This window comes from Rhincodon typus, chromosome 21 (assembly GCF_021869965.1).
Source record: "Rhincodon typus isolate 14 chromosome 21, sRhiTyp1.1, whole genome shotgun sequence".
Taxonomy (NCBI): Eukaryota; Metazoa; Chordata; class Chondrichthyes; order Orectolobiformes; family Rhincodontidae; genus Rhincodon; species Rhincodon typus.
In genome coordinates this window covers 28,856,650-28,872,955 of record NC_063352.1, presented here as the reverse complement: position 1 = coordinate 28,872,955, position 16,306 = coordinate 28,856,650, and the positions used below count along the sequence as shown (strand labels likewise).

The following is a 16,306-nucleotide window of genomic DNA, read 5'->3' as shown; positions in this document are numbered from 1 at the left end:
TATGGCTATTGATTGTGGCATACTTCTAGGGTCTCTCTTCTAGTCGCAGTTCTAGGTACACATGGCTCATGTCCAGTTTTGTGAAGGACAGCCCCAAGCCCCATCCCATCCGCTCCAGTATTGAGTACAAGTCCTCCATGCAAGGGATCGGGTATTTATCCAGTTGCAAGAAACGGTTTACTGTTTGCTTAAAATCCCCACAAAGGCAAACTGAGCTGACAGGCTTCACAATCGTTATAACCGGTGCAAACGGTACTGGTATGACCATTCTGTCACTTTCCAGGCTCCTGATCTCTGCCTTTATTTTTGCCCATCAGGCAAATGTCACTGGGTGAGCCTTGGAAATTGCGGAATTGTTTCCTGGTCAACATGCAGGGTAGCCTTGGCTCCTTGATAGTTCCTAGACCTTCCCGAAAAACTTCTGGCTATGTAATTAGGACTTCACTCAAACAGCCATTTTCTAATTGAAAAAGGTTGAGCAAATCAACATGAATCTTTCTCAATTAATTCTGCTCTATCAAGCTTGGGCCTGAGCCCTTTAGTACAATCAATGGTAACTGATCCAGCTGTTTCTCATAGGAGACCAGAACCAAAGTACCATTAATCTCAGATTCTCCAGCATCTGCAGTTCCTACTATCTCTGATACCATTAATCTGTAACGGTTCCCTGGGTTCTCAGGCTGGCTGAGGTCTTGTCCAAGCTTAAGGGTTGGAGTCCAGAGTGAATCTTGTTAAAGACTGGCTCTGCAAACACTGATACAGCTGTGCGGGTATCGACCTCCATGAGAACCAGGGTGACAATTTAATCAGATATTTATTTTGACTGGTTCTGATTTGGATGTTGCTAAGCAATTTAATTGTTCCAAACCACATGCAGGCAGATTTTCCAGTGTGCGCACTTTTCTGCATACTGGCCTGTGAGTTCTCTTATTCACAACAGGCCTCATAGGACTCCTTTGCTATCTTGAGTCCGCATCCCAGCAGCAGCTAAAATTGCTTGCCTGCCTGCATCCTGAAGAGCACTTTAGCCAATTGGCTGAGTCTCAGTTTTGTTGTGGGTTTCTGCTGTGGGCTGACCAGGGTCCCTCAGCTCAGGACATGCTCTGCGTGTGGCTCTGTGATTGTCTACACTCAAGTGGTGTTCCCCATGCTCAGTCAGACAGGTGAGGGTGTCCACTTCCATTGGGATGCTCCTGTAGCTGACAGTGCCAGTTGTAGTGCATGTTTGAAGTCCAGTTGGGCTAGTAGGCGCTTTAAATGGCTACATCATTAACCCCACATACCAAACGGTGTCTCAGCATCTCATTCAGGGTTAACCCAAAATCTGTCAGTCATTTTAATCTCGTCAAAAATCCCGATACGGGTTCCATGGGTTCTTGTACTGCCGAATAAAACGAATGACATCTCAGAACTAGAGGAGGCTTGGGTTAATAATAATAACTAAGTCAGTTAAGTCTTGAAAGGTTTTAGTATCTGGTGCCTCAGGAAAAGTTAAGCTGCTAATAATTGAAAATGCTGCAGGCCCGCACGCAGTCAGAAGGATTACTCTTTGCTTTTCATCTGCCCCAGTTGCATTTGCCTAGAAAAAAAAATCATCTTCTTCCGACATACTGGGCCTAGTCTTCGACAGCAGAATCAAATGAGTCAAGCTTCCCAAATAAAGGCATGATGCCAGAAATGCTTAACCAGCTCAAAGACGACTGTTGCGAATGAATTTTCTTCAGGACCATACTGTTTTCTCTAGTCGCTGCTGAAGTAACTGCACAGAAGCCAATATCCCGTCACCAAGTCACCCTTTATTTACACGTGCACAGTACATGGACTCTGACCATCTACAGTGAGAACACTCTCTGAATCTCCTGTTTATATCTGTCAACCAGGGCTCCCTGATTAGCCCAGGTCAACAACCCCAATCAAGGATTTCATACTCAACGTGATCCACCTGGCCCTCACTACAGTGATTTTCCATTTTTTTTCTAAGTGTGGGGGCATGTGTGTTAGCTAGCGATTAATGAGCCGCTACCACTGCCAAGACAACTCTCTCAATTGCCTGTAAATCCCGTTCGTTACGAGCTGGTAGGCAGAGTCAGGGTAAGTATCTCACTTTATCACAGGCTTCGATTCTGGTGACAAACTGCCAGCCATTCAACGGTTGTCAGCTTTTGGGTCCTAAAGTGGGCTGGTCAAGGCCTACTCCTCAGAGGATCCAAAGGCAAAAAGCTTGGTCATTTTTAAATTATTGTTATGAGGTGGGAGTAATGGGGAGACATATGTGTCAGGGAATCAGAGAGAAGGACAGGGGAGGAACCTTCAGGGGCCACCCACTATCCATGACATGATTACACCCAGATTGGGGCAATTAGAAGCAACCCCCAGCCCAGCAGACAATTTGTATGGATTCCCTGCAAATTGCCACCTTTCTTGTCTGTTGCAATGCAGGTGATTAAGAATGTTTTGAATTGAGGCCCTAACATTGACTGCTTAAGGGACTGAGTTGCTGGTGAGCTGAGATGGTGAGAAGGGGGTGTGTTTCTCTCCAGGACCAACTCACCACACTATTTCCCCTTTTCACCATTAAATAAGGGAGATGGTTAGAAAAGTGTTGAGAAGGGGAAATAATGGAGTAGTTAGTCCTGGAGAGAAAATCAACTTCTTGTTATTTCTCGGGCAACCTTCAGGGAGGGGAAATTGTTGGATATTTAGCTGCTGGATCTGTATTTGGCCATTTCCCTTAAGTGACTTACAGTCCACTTCAAAGTTAACCATTCTGCCTATTTTTGTGTAACATGTAAATGTTATCATATCTCTAAACAAAAACCTAGCTCATTTATTTACAATGAGAAGAGCAATAATCCCAACACTGACCTATTAGTACTTCAATGTTTATAACCCTCCATTCTGAGAAATGTCATGTTCTAGGATCCAAACTATTGTTTGTTGTGTTCGTTCTTACTGCTTATCCCCCCTCCCTGACCTTTATATTAGGAGTCTTGTTTTTCAGCAAGCTTATGCCATCTCATCAAAAAATCTTTGAAAATCCATATACATACTGTTCACAGTAGTTTCTTCATCTTAGAATTTAGCAGGCTTCATATTCTCAACTGTTTTTCTGTCATTTTCAAACTTCCTTTCAGCTCTCCTCTTCGTTAATCTCTCATCTTTCTTCTGCCTCAGGTTTTTTTTCCTATTCCTTTCCTGTTTTACATTCTTTCCATTACTTTTCCGATTGTTTTCTGTCTGTTCATCTTCCTTGTCTGCTCCTTTCTGAGCTATTTTAACCTGTTGTTTATTGTGATCTTCTACTTTATTTCTTTGTTCAATTTTCTTCACTTTTCTTGGGTCAGCTCCGTGGTATTGCTCATGCCAACAGTGAAATTGCTGGAAGTAAAATTCAATCCTGGCTCATTGGTGATGCTTATATGTTTTAATGAATGGTGAGAAATGGAGAGAACTTCTCCAGAATACTTGATGCTTTCTTATTTAAAGATAAATGGTGTGGTCACTTCTAAATTTACCTAAAGCATTAAGAATGAAGAGCTGTTATTTCCTCACAAGCTATATGATCATGATGGCTAATTCCCAGGGGAAAGGAAATATTAAAAAAAAACAACCCTTGAGGCAGTGAGGAACAGAAACAGGCTGATCAGTTCTTAAAGAGATAGTAAGAACTGCTGATGCTGGAGTCTGAGGTAACACAGTGTGGAGCTGGAGGAACGCAGCAGGCCAGGCAGCATCAGACGAGCAGGAAAGCTGACGTTTCAGGTCGGGACCCTTCTTCAGAAAGGGTCCCGACCCGAAACGTCAACTTTCCTGCTCCTCTGATGCTGCCTGGCCCGATGTGTTCCTCCAGCTCCAAACTGTGTTAATCAGTTCTTAAATCCTGACTCCATTCATCCATTTTGGCTCTATATCCCTCTATCCCATAGGCTAAAAAAATCTATCAATCAAAGATTTAAATTATTAATTCAGTTAACATCTACTACTTTTAATGGATTAGAGTTCCATGTTGTAGTCCGTTTTGTGTTTTCTAACTTTCTTCCTGAATGACCTGGCTCCGATTTCATGGTTATGCTCCATGGTTCAAGATTCCCTGACCAGGAGAGAGCAGTTTTTCTTTATCTGTTGTGTCAGGTCTTTTCAAAATCCTAAAAAAAAACACATATTATATAATCCCTCAACCTTCTAAAGAAAAGAAAGACTTGCATATCTATACTATGTTGGGCTCGCTCTACCCGCATTGCGCTTGATCCCTCACTGTCAAAGTCCCAATCTAGGCCCCCAGCCGCTGCCATGCTCAGGGCTGCAATGAGCCACAATGCTGTTAAAATTATTTTTTTAGTGATTCATGTGTGTGGGCTCTTTCTGGATTTTTGTTGTTTCTAGTCTTTTAAAAAATCATGGAATTATCCATTTTTGGTTTAAAATGGACAAGCTCATGCTTACCGATCTGAAACCTATCTGCTACTGTCTTGCCAATATTTAATCAAGTCGGAGAAGGTAGTAGTGTCTTGAAGCACTTTACAGCCATAAAGCATTTTGACAATGACTAGAAAATTAGATTTGTTAGTTATGTTGAAGGCCAGACACCAGGGGTAATTCCTTTGCTCTCCTTCGAAATAGTATCATGGGATGTTTTGCACCTGCCTGAGAGAATATACAAGGCCTTGACTTAACATCATACCCAAGAGATGACACCTCCAATAGTTCAGCATTCCCTTGGTATTGCACTGCATATCAACCTAAGCTATCCTGACTTCTAACTATCATAGGGATTACATAGTTTATGTAATCTCTCTTTATAATCTAACCATGGAATGCCAGTAACATTCTGCTGTATCTAGCCACCGAGGCATAAAGAACATGTTTGCAGCTTTTTTTAAAAGTTAGGAGTAGAATTAGATTTTATCGTCACGTATACTCAAGTACAGACGAACATGAGTACAGTGAAAAGTGCCACCATTCCATCTTAAGTACAAAGGTACCGAGGTACAAAATCTCAGGTGCAATGTAGAAAAATAAAGAAATAACGTTGAAAGTTAAATATTAAAATCCTTCTTAGTATTAAAAAGAAAAGTAAAGAAATAAAGTTAGAAATTCAACAGTCTTTCTTAAGTGCTTAGCCATGCTGGGCTCAGGCTCCCTACAAGGGCTTGATATCTGCCGCTTTGACCCACTCTCTGGGAGACCTTGGGCTGCCTGCTCTCACCGCTACTGCAGATGCCGGGTCATCTCCCTCACTGCTGTGTTGGGCTCGCTCTACCTGCATTGGGCTTGATCCCTCACTGTCAAAGTCCCAATCCAGGCCCCCAGCCGCTGCCATGCTCAGGGCTGCAATGGGCCATGATGCTGTTAAAATTATTTTTTTAGTGATTCATGTGTGTGGGCTCTTTCTGGATTTTTGTTGTTTCTAGTCTTTTAAAAAATCATGGAATTATCCATTTTTGGTTCAAAATGGACAAGCTCATGCTTACCGACCTGAAATCTATCTGCTACTGTCTTGCCAATATTTAATCAAGTTGGAGAAGTTAGTAGTGTCTTGAGAGAAAAGCGGTTAAGGCATATTTTCTTGCAGTCTTCACTAAACGGGATCAATCCCTCAGCTAGTTCGGCGACCATTTTTCACAAGGATGCTGGGACAAATTTTTTAAAGACACTACTTGGAAGACCCGTGGATTAAGCTAACTGCTTGAATGAATTTACTGGAAATCGTGCCTCAGTTTAAGGCATTGTTTTGGATATTGTTTTCAGTTCATTTGGGGTTCACTGTATATCCCTATTTAAGACTGGAAGAAAAATAAATTATCTCTTATCTTAAACTGTAATTTCTAGTTAATTGTTAACTGTAACGAAAAATTAGATTTTAGTGAGCAACTAGCCTTTTAAGATTCCATCATTCACCAAACCTGCAGCTTCACAATCTAGTGCATACCAAATATGCTTGTTCAATATGATCAATTTTTCAGAATATAAGAATTGTAGAAAAGCTGCATTCTTACACCAGTTGTGGAGAGAATGAATGTTTCAAGTGATGGATGGGAGCCAATAAAACAGATTATTTTGCCTAGTTGGTGTTGGGTTTCTTGAGTTTCATTGACCTGCACTCATCCAAGCAGTGACAATACCAAGGTGAAAGGCTTAAGTGAGTCACTTAGATGAAAATAAGCATTGATTTAAAAAATGCGAATGACATTACCTGTCCCTCATAATCATTGCATGCTCTGACTTTGTAGTTCCAACTGTTCCTCCCATTTACTTATAGGTAAGTTAAAGATGTGCGTAGATAATCAAATAATTACCAAGCTCAGGTAATTAAAGGTAGTAATGTAATAAAAAATCACAGCATCATCTCCTCACTCTGGGCATTAACCATCACCTGTTCCCTGTATTATCTGTACTTTAAGTAAGTCCTGTACAATGGACATGAATTGTTACTGTGCAGAAAGATACTATTCAGCCAATGGTGTCTGCACCAGCCCTCTGAATTAGTATTTCACTTAACACCATGATCTTTGCTCTCCCAGTAACCCTGCACATTCTTCAATTTAGGTTAAGAGTCTGATTTCCTTTTAAATGCGTACTTTGACTGAAACTGGCTCCATCACACTGTCAGGCAATGCATTCTAGACCTGCCACCATTTTAATTGCATTCTATTCAAAACAAATCTATCAACTCAAAACTTGACATCCATGATCCACGGTCTGCCATCAGCAGAATTTTACTCAACTACAATCTCTAACTTAATTGCTTGACATATGCCTCACTCTGAGACCACCAAAGCTCGTGCGGGTCAATAGCTTCCAGAATCAGAAATTATGCATTAGTACACTGATTGGTACCATGCAAGCCTGGTCTGTGATTGACACCCAGGTCAGTGCAGTCTCAGCCTTGGAAACTGCTTTCCACTCGCAAAAATATCAGGAAAACATTACCCTTTGTTTCCTATGTCATGACTCACTGGGGTAGCATGCTGGAAGTCAAGTCCTGCTATTTCCAGAATCATCACGAAAGTTAAAGCTTTTTAAAAGAAGTACAGATTATCCGATAATCATTTGGATAACTATTTTATTTTCCTCATTCTCTTTTTGAATTATGGTACAATGTTCATGGACCTTCAATCCTCTGGTACCTCATCTGTATATGTTGGAAAACGATCCTCAGAGCGTCCGACATTTCCTTCCTGGGTTCCCTTAATAGCCGAGGGTGCAATTCATTGGCCTGGGTGATCCACCTTTAAGGAGATCAGATCCTCAAGTACTCCCCTTCTCATTATATATATTTTCTATAATATTTCACACTACTTCTCTTTTGAGTAGAAAGTCTGGATCTCCTTGGTGAAGTCAGAGACACAATACTCATCTAGAAACCTGTCCACATTGCATCCACATACAAGTTCCATGTACATGTCTGATAGGCACAACCTTTTCATTAGCCACCCTCTTGTTCTTAATGTACTGATAAGACATCTTTAAATTTAAATTTACTAGTCAATTTGTTTTGTATCTGAGATGCCATATTTATAATAGTAAGGATATAATTGTATCCTGCTCTTGCTTTCGTATAAGTCCTACATCTTTTATCATCATCCTACTACAAGGTTCCCCAAAAAGTGGGTTGTAAATTTAAATTTTTTCTGAAGAAGGGTCTCGACCCGAAACATCAGCTTTCCTGCTCCTCTGATGCTGCTTGGCCTGCTGTGTTCATCCAGCTCTACACCGTGTTATCTCTGTAAATTTGAGGTCCCAGTTTGATTGCAGATTGCTGTTTTCTAAAATTTGGAACATATGAGTCATTTTACAAAGCTGCCCATTTCGTTGTTAAGTCTTGGCCAGTAACAATGTTGACTAATACGTGCATCAGTCTTCTGAACCCCTACACATTGTCTTTAACATTTCTTGAGGATACGTGAGTGGAATCATTATTTGGTGAACAATGGTCCATTCTTCTTTTATAGGTTACTGAGAAGGTTTCCACTTCCTATCAGAATCTCATATTTTAACATAATAGTATTCTAGAATTCCTCCTGTTTCATGTTTGGGTTGAGCTGATTGTGCAACTTCAGTACTCTAGGCTAGCTTTGTGAGCCTCAATCAGAGAAGATTTATTGAGCAATTCCTTCAAGTTATATAAATCCCCGCAGAATGTTCCAGATAGCTAAATATCAGCCAGTGTTGCCCATTTGATATCTATCTTTGTTCAGCCATTGTTTAGGCCACTGCACATGAAGAAAAAATTCTTGGAATCTTTTCCTACAAATGCTCTATCTCCTTGACCGTACTTGATCTTTCTGTGACTATTAGAGAAGCTATTACTTTTGCTGTGGCCAACTCATTCCCCAAGATTAGGCCAACTCCACCTCCAGGTAAACTACGAATACTGTAGCTAACAAAAGAAATCAAGCATTGCTTTAGGTCAAGGAAGAGGTGTTCAAAGTTGCCAAAGTTGCCAAAAAGCCTGAAAATTGAAAGCACTTTAAAATTCTGTAAAGGAGGCCCAAGGAAAAAAATCTAAGAAAGGGAGAATAGAATGTGAGAGTAAACTAGTAAGAAACATAAGAAACAGACTGTAGAATCTTCTGCGGATACTTAAAAAGAAAAGTAGCAAAAAAACAACCATAAGAGGTGGGAGAATTTATAATGGGGGATAAGGAAATGGCAAAGAAAGTAACAAATCTAAGAAAAATACTAAAATCCTTCCAGAAATAATGGAAAATAAAGGAACTAGTGTAAATGAAGAACTGCAAGATATTAGCATTCATAAAAAAAAACTAGAGAAATATATGGGATTGTAGGTAAATAATTTACCACATAATCTACTTCCCAGACTGTTGAAAGGGATGGCTGTAGAGGTAGTGGATGCATTGGTGATCATCATTCAAAATGCTGTAGACTCTGGAAATATTCCTTTAGATCACAAGGTGGCAAATGCAAGCTCACAATTTAAGAGACTAAGTTTGCAGATGACACTAAAATTGGAGGTGTAGTGGACAGCAAAGAAGGTTACCTCAGAGTACAAAGGGATCTTGATCAGATGGGCAAATGGGCCAAGGAATGGCAGATGGAATTTAATTTAGATAAATGTGAAGTGCTGCATTTTGGGAAAGCCAATCAGGGCAGGACTTATACACTTAATGGTAAGGTCCTGGAGAGTGTTGCTGAACAAAAAGACCTTGGAGTACAGGTTCGTAGTTCCTTGAAAGTGGGTTCACAGGTAGATAGGATAGTGAAGAAGGTGTTTGATATGCAACTTATTCTCTCTCTTGTCTCCTGCAGACATGGGGGTCATCCGACAATCCCCACCATGAGAAGAGCAGCTTCTCTGGACATAAGTTGTTTCTCTATCTTGGATTAAGAAGATACAAATTCTTCATAGGATGCACCAGCAAGGTTGTCTCTTGCAACCTCTGCCAGGATGAATGCTGATATTTAGGTTGGAGTCAGGAGAACATCACTGCTATGTCCTCACAGCTGGCCAAGGAAGAAATGCCTCAGAGGACTGACAGAGACCAGGATTCTGCCCACTCCCGGGCGGGAGAATATCCCATGGTGTTGGCCATTAATAACTTCATAAAATGCACAAACAGAACAGGATCAGCAGTCAGGTTTGTCAGAAACACTCCAGAAAATGGGTTTCAGGTTGAGGAGTCCTCCATCATCTTTACCACTAGGCTACTAAATAAGGAAGGAGCCCATGGTGTTGAGAATAGTATATTAGAATGATCAGAGGTTTGGCTAACTAAGAGAAGTTGGAGCATTGGAATAGATGGGGTATTTTCCGTATGGGAAACCTGTAACTAGTGGAGTGCCACAGAGAACAGTGTTGAGGCCACAATTATTTAGAATATATGTTAATTACTTGAATGATTGAAGTTAATGTACTATAGCCAAGTTTGCAGACAGCACAAAACTACAAAGGGGAGGTGGTGGCGTAGAGGTAAAAGTCACTGATCTATTAATCCAGTAACCCCAGGCTAACGAGCATGAGTTCCACAATGACACATTGTAAAATCCAATTCACCTCCACCCTGCATACCCCCCTTCGACACATAGACATTCAGGCACCCAAGGAGAGTCAACATGCACTTAACAACAAGGCCATTGGCATGTTAGGCTTATCCATTCCCAAAAATCCCTGGGTCCACCTTACCAAGCTTCCAGAGCTAACAACCTCCACTTCAAAACAGTCTCCCTCCACCCCAACTACATAACAGGCTAACTCAGTGCAGTGGGTGGGGGAGAGAGGAGAATGAAATTGTACTGAGGGCACCTGGGGATGCATGGCTAATACTTATGTAAGTAGTTTGTTTTGTGCATAAATGCTTGTTCTTCAAACCATTCATGTCATAGTCTGAGTTTCAGCATAGGGCCTAGATGATTCATTGTTCCCCATGGCATCACTCCTTGGGCAGTACTGAGCCGGAATGGTTGGGGATCTACAATGAGTACCAATTACGTCATGTGGGAATAGGGGTAGCAATGCATGTAAATGTTATTGTCTCACTCAGTCACCTTCAACATCATTTACAGTTCAGCTGGCTGTGTGTGTACAAGAGTGTATATATCATGTAGTTTCCTAATAGTGACAGTGCCAGGGAAATACAATGCACAGAGAAGGTCAATGCTGCAGGATGGCCAGGGAGTAGAGAACTCCCATGCATGCGTCGCCAATGTATGTGTTTCCAGTCAATATTCTTCTCCTGTGGTGGCTCAAGACAGGTTGCAGATGCAGCTCCCTCCCTCACTTACCCCACCCATTATGAGGGCATTCACAGCCATTCTTCTGAACATGTTGCACTTTTCACAATTGAAGTGACAGTGAACGATCCTCTGTCACTGATTTTCGTTAACATGCTGCTGAGTCACCTAACGTCACCCTGTCCTTCCTAGATGCCCACAGGCTTCACACCTCCCCAGGTCATCACCCAAGCCATACACATGTACGTGACTACCTGTCCTCTCTACAATCCCCACCGCCCTTCCCCCTTAAATTTGTGAATTGAGTTGACAGGGTACCTGTCACTCACCTCCTTGAGTGAACCGACCTGCTAGCCCTGGCCCAGATCACTGACTGGTGGCCACACATGGCCACACATAGCTGGTGCTCATTGAGCATGCCCTATTCTGCAGTTTGACTGTGGGAAAGATGGAGATCATTTGGAGGAGGTGACAAGATGCATCAGCCAAATATTGCTCTGTTTTCTATGCCAGTTTTTCCCAGTAGCTAATTTGTTTGGCGAGTTCAGTGTGACAGCAATCGGAATATTAATGAAGGAGGCAGTAATTGGGGGAGGCAATGGCCTAGTGGTATTATTGCTGGACTATTAATTCAGAGACTCAGATAACGTTCTGGGGACCCAGGTTCAAATCCCACCAGGACAGATAGTAGAATTTGAATTCAATAAAATATCTGGAATTAAGAATCTAATAATGACCATGAACCCATTATTGATTGTCAGAAAAACCCATCTGGTTCACTAATGTCCTTTAGGGAAGGAAACTGCCATCCTTACCTGGTCTGGCCTACATGTGACTTTAGACCCACAGCAAAGTGGTTGACTCTGAACTGCTCTCTGGGCAATTAGGGATGGGCAATGAATGCTGCCTAGCCAGCAACACCCTCATCCCGTGAATGAATAGAAAAAAAGTGGGTTGGGTTGTCAAAAAGGAGCTTAACAAGCCTCAAACCTGTCAACTGGCAACTTGCCAAGAATCTAGCTATGCTGCCTGTGAAAAGCATAAAAGATGGAACGAGATGATCTCAGTGGCGAGATGGGCCTGCCTGTACTTCTTATCTGACTTGGCCACATATCTCGCCGTAGCCTATGCTGCTCACATCTTTTGTAAGTTTCTGCCCAAAAAGAAATATAGATGGGTTAAGTGAGTGGGCCAAAACTTGACAGATGGAACGTAATGTGGGAAAATGTGAAGTTTTGCTCTGTGGCTTTTTTTAAATTTCAAAAATACACTTTATGCATAAAAATATCTTTATATTTAATCTGTGGATATCTAAAGAATAGAGGTTTGTCTTGGGAAGAGTGGCAAGTTGACTGGCGAAAGATGGCAGACTGACTGGGGAAGGTTGGAAGACTATTTGGTTGATGGTATCTGCTCGAAGATTCCAATAATGATGTGCAAAGAATAAATGTGTGTCTAAGTGTATTTTAAATATTGCACCACAACCTTCACATTTTCAGGGGTATTGACTTCTCCCTGTCAAACGATTTGCAGTACTCCTCATGTTTGCAACTGTACGAGCTAAAACAAAATGCACAATCACATGAGAAATGCTAACTTGTCCTGAACAGAAGTGAATTCCACTTCCATGTCCATCACCCAATGTGGACTACATCTCGGAAGATACTACCCTCTGTGGGGGTAACTGCAGATGACCTTGCAGAACAACCTTGAGAAAGTCTGGACCTTGAAAGCCCACTTTTGGACTGCTCCCACCTCAGGGTGAACAACAGTTAGTGTTGGCTGGTTGGAAGGCAACAGTGAGAGTGTTAGCAGAGTGTCTGTGGTGAAACAATAAATGTTGTCATCATGAGAGATCTCTCAGTCTAAACATAATTTTTTTAATAACTGCAACACTGTTAATCAAATTCCAATGATAATGATAAAGAAAACATAGTAATTTGTGAACTTCAATTCAATTTTGTTTTTCTCTGACACTCATGAGCATCATTTCAATTACGAAGCAGTCTGTAAAAATGTCTGTCAGCCTGAATACTCTGTACATTACTGATGAAGAATGTTACAAACTTCTGTTTCCTGCAATAAATTCTTTTGGAGCAAAACAACATCAAAACAAAGGCCAGTACTAGTTTTTAATTTATATGTAAATTTGTATCTACGAGTGACGTGCATGATCAGTCAGTGTGCGCTATATAAGCCAGTTACATGGTGCCACATAATTTCATTTTGCTTGGCAATGTTGTATCCATAACTTGTTATGAACTTTGATCCAAGCAAGCATTCGATAGAATTTCATATTTTTGTGATTAAGTGTTTCACAAATTCTAGCTATTATCATTTAAAATATCCACCACCAGGGACATTTTTAGTTTTGTAAAATTCTTTTGAATTAGATACACTGTTTTCTGAAAAAGCAATGATGTGAGAAAATAGGTTTGATAGATCAAGAACAGGAATTGTACATGAATCACTAATGACCAACATATAACATGGAAACCAGCAGTTGCTGATCTCTGAGTTAAAAGAATGGTGGAGTCTGACATTGTGGTACAGGGCATCATCATGAGCTTGGAGCCCATCCTTTCTGCTGTAGAAGTGGTGGGCATCGTCATAGCAGCACTACCAAACTTAATCACAATGCGGTGGCTACCAGCCTCTGTCTCAGCTTCAACAACAGCAAAGGTGGATGCCTCGAATATTTCAGTGCTGTGGTGAAGTTCAAATGGAGGCCACAGAGACTGCATTCAGGTAGAAAGTTGGTATCATGGATGTCAATCCCAGTGCCCAGTAGGTAATGCAGGCTCTCACAGCAATCAGTACTCCAGCAGATTAAAAGGATTCTCCAGGTGCTATCTCATTGGGAATGTGCAGTGGGAACCTGCTATCTTTTCTCTGATTAACACCACTTGTGCTTCTACCACTGTCAATTCATCAGACCCTTTGTCCTTACCTCTTAGTCATCATCCTAAACTAAAGCAATCCATGCTCGGGTCCAATGCCAGCCCTAAAGACCCAGAGCCACCTCCCACCTATACTGCAGCTACTAGGGTGCATGAGAACGCAAGAAATTTGAGCAGGACTAGATTGCATAGTCCCTTGAGTCTGCTATATTGTTCTATAAGATCATAATAATCTATTTATGCCAGCTTTGAATATATTCAATGGTTTAGCCACTGCAGTACAGAAACTATGCCACCTGGTTCTACATTCCACTATGTGTGGAGACATTAACTCAGACTCAACTCTGTCAAACCTGGAAGAGTATTTATCTGAGATAACAAGGTGTAGAGCTGGATGAACACAGCAGGCCAAGCAGCATCAGAGGAGCAGGAAGGCTGACGTTTCGGGCCTAGAGATCACCTTTCAGTTTTCTGAACCCCAATGAGTATAGCTCAACATTCTTAACATACCCTCTTAAAACAACCCAAGAATCAACCCAGTAAGCCTCCTCTAGACTACATCTGATGCAAGTATATCCCTCCTTAAATAAGGTGGCTAAAACTCTAGGTGTAGTCTCATTAATTCCCCGTACAAATTGCAGTAAGTGTTCCTTCTTTCTATATTCCATCCTCTTTACAGTAAATGCCAACATTCCATTTGCCAGCTCAATTACTTGCTATATTTTCATGCTAACATTTTGAGGGTCCCAAATCCTTCTGTGCCACAATTTTCTGTATTCTGAGTACCAAAGCAGATAACCTCACATTTTCCCACATTATAGTCCGTCTGCTAAATTTTGTCCACTTACTTCACCCACATATATCTCTTTATAAACTCAGTGGGTCCTGCTCATAACCTGTTTTCATACCTAACTTTGTATCCCCAGCAAATTCGATTAGATGGTAGACAAACAGGAGGCTGAAAGAACACAGCAAGCCAGGCAGCATCTGGAGGAAAGAAGCAGTCAACATTTTGGATATTATCCTTCTTCAGGCCTGGATATGGGGGTAAGGGGAGCTACAGATAAAGAGAGGGGTGGAGGGGTGGAGGTGGAATGGTGGTGATAGGTGGACACTGGTAGTAGGTACGACCTGGTTGGTCAATGGGAGGGATGAGTCCAGTTGGTGGCTGGAAGGGAGGGTCAGAAGGTGGAATGGAAGGGAGGAGGTGGGGCTGGAAAGGGATCCATGGGATGGGTGGGAAAAGTTATCTGAAATTGTAGAACTCAATGTTGAGTTTTCTGGGGTGTAGGGTGCCCAGGTGGAAGATAAAGTGTTGTTCTTCAAATTTGCGTTCTGGGTCGCTGCGACACTGGAGGAGGCTGAGGATGGACATGTTGGAGAGGGTGTGGGGCGGGGAGTTGAAATGGGCGGTGACCATGAGGTTAGGTTGGCTGTTATGGGCCAGGCAAAGATGTTCAGTGAAATGGTCACCTAGTCTACGTTTGGTCTCACTGATTTAGAGAAGATCACATTGGGATCTCCCTCCACCGCGCCTCCTGGAGCTTCACTTGCATCTCCTCCAACCTGGTCTATTGCATCTGATGCTCCCGACGTGGTCTTCTCTATGTCGGTGAGACCAAACCTAGACTAGGTGACTATTTTGCCGAGCATCTTCGCCCGGCCCGTAACAGCCAACCTGACCTCCTGATCACTGCCCATTTCAATTCCCCGCCCCACACCCTCTCCAACATGTCCGTCCTTGGCCTCCTCCAGTGTCGCAGCGACTTGCAACACAGATTTGAAGAACAACACCTTATCTTCCGCCTAGGTACCCTCCAGCCTGGAGGACCAACATTAAGTTCTCCAATTTCAAATAATCTTCCCATCCATCCCATGGCTCCCTTTCCAGCCCCACCTCCTCTCTTCCATTCCACCTTCTGACCCTTCCTTCCAGCCACCAACTGGATTCATTCCTCCCATCAACCAACCAGGTCATACCTACCACCAGTTTCCACCTATCAAACCATTCCACCTCCATCCCACCCCCTCTTTATCTGCAGCTTCCGCTACTCCCACATCCAGTACTGAAGAAAGGTTATGTCCAAAACGTTGACTGCTCCTTTCCTCCAGATGCTGCCTGGCTTACTGTGTCCTTCCAGTCTCTTCTTTGTCTACCTTGGATTCCAGCATCTGCAGTTTTTTTGTCTCTAAATTTGAATAGACCACACTCGATCGCTTCAACTGAGTCAATAATATGGATTAGAAATAGTTGAGGCCCCAGAGTTTACTAACCTGAAAATGACACATTAATCCCAATTCTCTGTTTTCTGTTGGTTGGTTAATCCTCTATCTGTGCTAATTTAAGATCTTGCTCAGTAATCTCTTATTTAGCACCCTTTTCAACAACTTTTGGGGAATTCAAATCTACTCGTTCCCATTTATCTATGTATTCAGTAATGAAATCTACTAAATTTGTATTTTGTACTTGTAAATACTAACAGATGAAAGATTTCTCTTTCAATAAGCATATTTTCTCTGCTGGATTATAGTTTTTTTAAAAAAATACCCACCTACTATTTATTTATGTAATTTCCAATGACAGATATCAGGCTGAAAGACCTATACTTTCCTGTTTTCTTCCGTTCCAGGTAGGTGCATTACATTGTTTGCTTTGTAATCCACTGGACCTTTTCCAGAGACTAGGTTATTTTGGAAGAAATAAACTATATTAC

At 41.8% G+C, this 16,306-nt stretch overlaps 2 protein-coding genes across 2 annotated transcripts in view; both read right to left on the bottom strand.

Moving 5' to 3' along the window:
- LOC109934302 (interleukin-9 receptor-like) overlaps window positions 1-5,320 on the bottom strand; it is a 52,718-nt gene extending 47,398 nt beyond the window's left edge. Inside the window, exon 1 of the mRNA XM_020533119.2 lies at window positions 5,207-5,320. Within this exon, the coding sequence (XP_020388708.2) occupies window positions 5,207-5,320 (114 nt within the window). The remainder of the gene's footprint in view (window positions 1-5,206) is intronic.
- The window catches only part of LOC109937342 (interleukin-4 receptor subunit alpha-like), a 277,396-nt gene that overhangs the window by 91,021 nt on the left and 170,069 nt on the right, over window positions 1-16,306 (bottom strand). The gene's annotated exons all lie outside the window — the stretch shown is intronic.